The 7,935-nt window shown below is 33.2% G+C and overlaps 1 protein-coding gene across 1 annotated transcript; it reads right to left on the reverse strand.

Moving 5' to 3' along the window:
• Nucleotides 1-4,990: 4,990 nt before the first annotated feature.
• LOC132612791 (uncharacterized) lies at nucleotides 4,991-7,679 on the reverse strand. Its single transcript, XM_060326881.1, has 3 exons — nucleotides 7,305-7,679; nucleotides 5,981-6,308; nucleotides 4,991-5,505 (listed from the first exon to the last, which is right to left on the reverse strand). Exons 1-3 carry the CDS (start codon nucleotides 7,677-7,679, stop codon nucleotides 4,991-4,993), a joined length of 1,218 nt encoding a protein of 405 aa, XP_060182864.1.
• Between the last annotated feature and the right edge of the window lie 256 nt (nucleotides 7,680-7,935).

Below are 7,935 nucleotides of genomic sequence, written 5' to 3' on the forward strand. Positions count from 1 at the left end.
TATAGGGATAAAATTTAATTCTATGATTAAATATTAAAAGAAATTAATATTTCAACTTTCGACATGATCAATTCGCCGATGGTTATGTTTGTAAAAGTGGAAAAATTGGGCATTAGAGGTCTTCTGTTTTTTTTTTTTTTTGGGCTAAGTCGAGCATTATATTGATTACCATAAGGGGCCGTTTGGTACGCAGACTAAATTATCCATGGATTATAATCCCAGCATTATAATCCCAGGACTAATTTATTCCATTTGGGAGATGGGATAAAATAATCCCAAGGTTAGTGGGATAAGGTGGATATCCCATCCTTAAGATTGTGCTTCATTTTATATTCTGTTTGGTAGAAGGTATAAATTTATCCCAGGATAAATTTATACCTTCTATCAAACATGGTACAAAATTAATACCACAATTAGTGTTGGTATATCCCGCTTATACCATGCACCAAACGACCCAAGAGTTTACAAGGTAGGAAGTACATTGCATTAACACTACAGCCAGGTAGTAGCAAGATAGTATCCCAGCATTAGCAGGGGCGGATTTACATGGCAGTGAGGGTGTTCAAAAAATTACAGTGTATATATATGGTAAATTTTTCGTGTTTATGTACATATATTTACTTTTGGACACCCTGAACAAATGCAAAAGGTTAGCTCAAGCGATCCAGGATGTTCAAAATTATCTCTAGCGTCCTAGGTTCGATCCCCAGGGACAACATAGTTTTTTATATTTGACTTTTGTTGTTTTTTTCGAACCTCCTGAATGAAAATTCTGAATCCGCCGCTGAGCATTAGAGGTCTTTTGGTTAATGTATGTCCTTCCGCCTTCCATTCCTGCTAAAAAATAAAAAGAAAAGGTAAATTGACTTTTATAACAGTATTAACAATTTTATATCCTAATATATAAAATCATAACTTAAAAAATGTTTAGCTTGACAAAAATAATTTGTGGAACATCAGATATGTAGTGCTCCCTTGACCATATTAAAATAAATATTATAATCCATCTATTGTAACTCATTCGTGAACCAAATAGCCCCCATATAACTATGTATTTTCAAATACCACAGTGTCTGGTGACAGCAGAAGCATGCCAACGAAACGAAAAATATGACATTAGTTACCACTGTAGGATGACATAAGTTATAAGTTCATAAATTAAAATTTTCAGTTCTATTACAACTTTTGCTCTGGGATTTCATCTCTTGTGGCTGGTTTTGTTCCAAAAAATAATCTGTTAAACATAAAGCAAGTCCTATAAAAGAAGTAAGCAGAAGATTACCATTATTTCTAATGGAGCGGTTCGTAAATTGCACCGAAAGCCTCGACATAAAAGTTATGTTGCAATGTAGATGATTTTTTCTTTCTTTCTAAAATTCCTTGGCAAACACGAAGCAAACGATAAACTCACCTCATCAATGAAAATAGCTACCTACTAATATTCACATATTAGTATTTGATCTATGTGAACAAGAATTGCATTTTTTAGAATATCATCACTAATGAAAATCCAAATGAAGCAGATAAAGGTATTAAAACATAAATTAAAGAAGATAACAAAATACATACCTTCCAAAGTTATATGAAACAGAGAAAGGTATTAAAACAGGAAACAAAGAAAATAACAAAATACATACGTACCTTCCAAAGTTATCTATTGGTGGCTTTAAGATGAGTATCCTTCAACCTAGGAAAAAAAACAATATATCGTATGTGATTACCTACAGACTCTTCTTTTACGTTTTGCATCATTGCATCTCTGTAAATGTGAAATGTTTATGGGGAAATAACCCATATATACCGTTTACACATCTAGTTTGCAGCCAATTTAGCCCACTGTATCATTCTAGTCCACTAATGTATCATTGGCGTATAGGTAATGTATATGTACTATATATACACACACACACATTAATATACTTTGTAGACATAATGTATATGCTTTGTATAAACACATGAAACCAACTCAAATTATAGTGTATACAAAGTATAGCTACACATTTACATTAATATACATTATATATATAATGTATATACTTTGTATAAACACATGAAACCAACTCAATTTATAGTATATAATGTATTTGTTCTGTATTACATTTACTAAGTACCAAATATGAAATCCTAACAAACTATGCAACAAAGTTGTAGGAAAACCCATCAAAAAAAGTTTTTTTTAGGGGGAAAAAAATAAAGAGGATTCAAGAATCATCAACGAATTGTCACCATCATCAAAATCCCTTGTTCAATATTTCAAAAAAATGGCTTCATCAAACACCGTTCATGTCATCATCATCAAAATCCCTTGTTCAATCTCATATCCTCCACAACAACCCTTTACCCCAACCCAGAGGCTGTCACGCCCCAAAACTCACCCTAGACGTAACCGGCATCCGACATCATGAACAATATCGGAAGAACCTAAACGATACAATAATAACACTTGAACCCGCCAGGTTCAATATTCGCCTCCAACAGTTTATAAAATAAATGTAACATCAAGTTCCTTTTTAATAATCTTTCCTTATTAAATTACACAAAGTTATAAGTAACTGCATATATCAGGATCACAATTATGAAATAAGATCAGCGGAAGTCTAATGTAAGTAAACAATCACAAACGTGGCAAACACCCATTAAGTCGTACGAGACTTTGACAATCTACCCACAATTCTGACAACTATCTATGGAGCTTCTAAGAGACACAACAATCATCTAACTTCGGGATGCAGCCCGAAAATCTAGAATAATAAATGAAATAGGAAGTGTCCCACGAACAAAGATGTGGGCTCACCAAATCAACAACAGCAGCAAGTTCTCCTAAGCGTCGAGAGTATCACGAACCTGCTCTTCTCCGTTACCTAACATACCATCAAAAACAACAATGGTATGCCTGAGTACTTTCGTACTCAGTGAGTGCCTCGGGGACAACAAGTAATATAAAAATAAAATATAATAATACATAAAGAAATCTGTTCTGAAAAGATAGTATAAGAACGACCATTCCACTTTATAATTCTTGATATCATTTGTTAAATAGTTTACAAAGCCATTAATTAATATAAAAACAGGTGTTCAGCTTGTGTATTTTAATAAGAATTGTCAAAACCTATTATAAAGCCTTTTGGCAAGTTACAACTTTCAATTATGCCTGTCAAATTGATCATGATTGTCAACAACAGTTCCATGAGAGAATAAGAATATCACACATGCCAATACAGGCCCAAGAATCAATCACATCGAACGGATGACCGTAGAGGTTCCCTAAACACTGCGCAATACACCGAAATATGGATTCACGGTGGCTACTCTTCCTCCCGAATAGCAAGGCCATTAATACACCCCAGGTAGCGAACCCGGAAGTGGCCACTCTTCCTCCCGAATGGCAAGACAATTAATACACTAGGATCCATAGTGGCTACTCTTCCTCCCGAATAGCAAGGCAAAACACAACAACCAATTCTCATAGCATAGAGGCCAATTCATAATTCATTTGTAATGTAATCACATCATCAATTGTCATTACGGTTCATTATGCCATATTGAAAGAATAAGTCATTTCAACCAATGTGTTGAAAACGTATAACTTCTTTACGAAAGATTTCCATGTCCTAATTCATCAACGAGAATATCATTACCAACCCTTAACCATCATATTAAGCATCTATTATAGAGGAAAACATTCATAATATCACATACATAGATAGGGTTTGTTGCAATCTAGGTTTAATGTGGGTTTGTCCCCTCACACATATTAACCACCATTTAGACATGAATTGGAGTTCAAGAAACATGAAAAGATTACTTTTCCTTTTATTCATTAAATAATCTTGCATAAAATTTATACTTCCAACAATAGTTTCAAAAGTGATTTTCATTCAAAATAAGTTTTCAAAAGAGAGACATACAAATCACGTTTATAGTCAAAAATGATTTTAAAAGAGACATACCTTAATACGTTAAACAAAGTTTAACAATTCACTTTTGTAATGAAGAACACCCAAACCCTAGCTTGAATCACTTTGGGAAGAATTATGCTGCAAACCCTAGGTTTTTGTCACAAGAATCATGGATTTGATGTTAGAATAGATTAGTAATGTTAAGGGTGTTCTTACCTTTGATTTGAAGACTTGGAGGGATGATTTTTGTCCTTAGGGTTTGGAAGGATGAAAAAAAATGGGACAAAATAAGACCATACCCATTTTAAACCCCATTTTCTGCCAGAAACGGAAGAAGTACGTCCTAAAAGGACGTCCCGTACGTTTCGGGCGTACTTTGGGCGAAATCTCCAGCTTTTGCGCTCTTCAGTAAAATGGACATAACTTTTTTTATATAACTTTTCTAGGGATGGGCGACCTATAACTTTTCTAGGGATGGGCGACCTACCATTGGAAAGATATTTTAAAGATCTACAACTTTCATCAAGGGAGTTTTTCCAAATTCGCAACACATGTTCATCAAAATCGTTCAAAAGACAAACCTACTAAAACTTAGGCGAATTTAAGGGCCCTTAAGAACTTCAATTGTTGGTTTGACTTCAAAACGACCATCTTCCACCCGAATTAATCAAGAATGGATTCATATAGATATAATATCATCTTAACACTAGATTTTTACATATTCACACCTAACCTCAATTTACGGAGTGTTACAAAGGCGAATCTAGGATTTTAAGGTTATGGATTCCAAAAAAAAAACATCAACATACCTAGTGTAGACCCACAAGTAAATCGCAGAATTCCGGAAAAAGAAACGAGAGAAGTAACCAATGTCGTATGTTGTGAGGAGAATGCCTTTGTCTTGCATAAATGAAAAAACAAAAAACTAACTAGAACTAGATCCAACAATCGCAAGAACAAGAAGTCCCTTATACTAACATTGAACAAGTGACATTACAAAACAATACAAAGCTAAGATCTATCATAGCTTTCAGACATACTGAAAAATTGAAATTCTTTATATAAATAAAAAGTAGCGAATCACATTATCATTACAATTGTACTCGACGAACAACCATCTTCTGAAAACGATCAATGAATGCCTCATTAGGTACACTTTCAAATACCTCATTCTCTATATAACAAACTAAACAATCATTCAAAAATTTATCACCAATTCTGCTACACAAGTCATTTTTAATATACTTCATCGAAGAAAAAGCTCTTTCCACCGTTGCAGTAGCGACAAGTAATATTAAGCTCAACTTCACAAGCAAATAAACAAGTCTCCAAGTCTTGTGCAAATTTGTTTTAACCAATGTCTCTGAAAGATCTGCAAGTCTTTTCAAGTTAGAGAAAGCTTTATTCAATTCTCGCACATAATCAATATAGTTGTCAAGCTCATAACTAAGATCCTCAAGCATGGAAACACTAAACTCATCCCGATAATGTGTAGCAAGTTTCATAATACTCTCTTTATCATAATTTGCAAAAGAATTATCTGGACTCAAACTAGCCATACCAAAAAGTAGATCAGTATTCACTTCATCAAAACGATTGTTAAGCTCTGCAAGTTGCAAATTAATAATAGTATAAAAAATTTCTACACACAAATGATGAGAATATTTGACACTAGAGCTCTTACGCTTTGATTTTCCAAAAGCATAATTCTTATCAATTTCGGGGATCACAATATGATGCTTGACACAAAATGAAGAGACGTCTTTTACCAAAAAAATCCCATTTAGACTCTCTCATAAATTGCAATTGTCTCTTTGTGAAACCAACAAGGTTCATCGCACTTATGATATCATGATCTTTTCTTTGAAAGGCCATATTTTAATCATGTATAATTGCCAACACTTTTAACATCAAATGCAATGTATACACAAACTCATAAGATCTTATGTCATCTATTAAAATTTTTGCCAGTGATCTCTCTTGATAATTTGAACCCTCCTTAGCAAGAACTCCAAGTACATGAATAATTGAGGAGAATAAAGTAATAAAGTTACGCACAGTCTTAAAATGAGAACTCTAACGTGTATCCCCTGCCCTTTGAAGTCCAAGTTGTTGATTCAATCCACTTCCTGTATGAACTTCACCGAGCACTAGTATTTCCTTTAATTTTTCTGCTTGATCGTCTCTAAGCATCTCCCTAAACTTAAAAACACCTCCAACAACATTCAAAACATTAGCAAGAATATAAAAAAATTGATCTACCTCATGATGCTTCTTTGCAACAGCTACAAGAGTCAATTGCAATTGATGAGCAAAGCAATGTGTGCAATATGCTGAAAGATAATCTTTCATAATCAAAGTTTTAAGACCATTGATTTCTCCCTGCATGTTACTAGCTCCATCATAACCCTGTCCCCAAATTTGAGATGAACTCAAATTATGTTCTAAAAGTAAAGAATATATCGCGTCTTTCAACGATCGTGCAGATTAGGGGTGTACATGGACCGGCTTGGTTCGGATTTTTTAAACACCAAACCAATTGCGTCGGGTTTTTAAATCTATACACCAAACCAAACCAATAAAATTCGGGTTTTTCAACATCGAGTTTTCTCGGGTTATTCGGTTTTCTCGAGTTTTTTTTTCCCGGAATAGTCTTGATACAAAACATATAACTTTTACTTCAAATATTTATTTAGTCCTATTAAGATACGACTATATAATTAAGGTGTTTCATAAGAACATAACATAAAATGTGAGAAGAGTGATGACATTGTATTAAAATATTCAACAAAAGATAAGAAAATCGGTTAAAATAAATTTTGCTAATTAATAAGCCACAGAGAAAATTATCATAATCTAAAAATACTAAGTCATGCTAAAATAAGTAAGGCTAATAAGTATTAATTACATGACAAGAAAAAAAAACTTAAGTTATGTATTTTCACTCTCTAAACCAGTTATGCAAAACTAAAGAATAGGTATCCAACATTATTGTCATTTCTAGTGGTAAATTGAATTTCTTTTGTTAGTATTAGTGTTGAGTTGGCTTTGCTTTGGACTTTATATGAGTTATTAACATCCATAGGATATAATTTATTGACATTCAAAATTCTATGTTCAAGCTTGAATAATATGGTAATAGATAAAAAAAACTACGAAAAATTTAAGAAATATTTATAAATTACATTACAAATAAATATATTTATGTATAAAATATTTTAAAAATTGAATACATGTAATGTCAGGTTGGTTTGGTTCGGTTTGACCTTTTTTAGCTAAAACCAAACCAAACCAATTATGGTCGGTTTTTTTTTCAACACCAAACCCAGTCAAACCAAACCATTAATCGAGTTTTTTTTCTCGGTTTGACTCGGTTTATCAGTTTAGTGCGGTTTGTTGGTTTACTTTGTACACCCTTAGTGCAAGTGTATCTTTAACATGAACAACACTAAGGAATTGCTCAATTAGTTTGCTCTCTTTGTTGACGTACTGCAGAATAAGAGCCATTTGTTCTTTATGAGAGACATCCTTAGATTCATCAACTAATATCCCAAAGTAATCCCCATTTAAGTCTTCAACAATTGCTTTCACCGTTTCTTTTGCACAAGAACTCACAATGTCTTTTTGGATATTTGGACAAATCATGATGTCATTTTGTGGAGCATTTTCTAACACAACTTGTTTCACATCTTCATTCTTATCTGCATACCACTTCAAGAGATCTAAAACGTTTCCTCTTCTTGCAGAAGTTTCACTTTCATCATGGCCTCGAAAAGGCATTCCTTCTTTTAAAAGAAACCTTGCACCATCAATCGAAGCATTCAAGCGAACCCGATATTTGCTTTTATTTTTCTCATTTTACTTGTCAAAACAAGTTAGAATAGATTGTGCTTGATTATGTAAATCAAACATCATCTTGAAACACCGGTAATGAACACTATTCACTTCACCCACATGTTTATTAAGTCTTTCTAAACCCTTATTCCAACTTCTGAAACCATCCACTGTGAAAGGATCGCCTACTTGTTTTTCATGT

The sequence above is a fragment of the Lycium barbarum genome, chromosome 10, assembly GCF_019175385.1.
Source record: "Lycium barbarum isolate Lr01 chromosome 10, ASM1917538v2, whole genome shotgun sequence".
In the NCBI taxonomy this organism is placed as follows: domain Eukaryota; kingdom Viridiplantae; phylum Streptophyta; class Magnoliopsida; order Solanales; family Solanaceae; genus Lycium; species Lycium barbarum.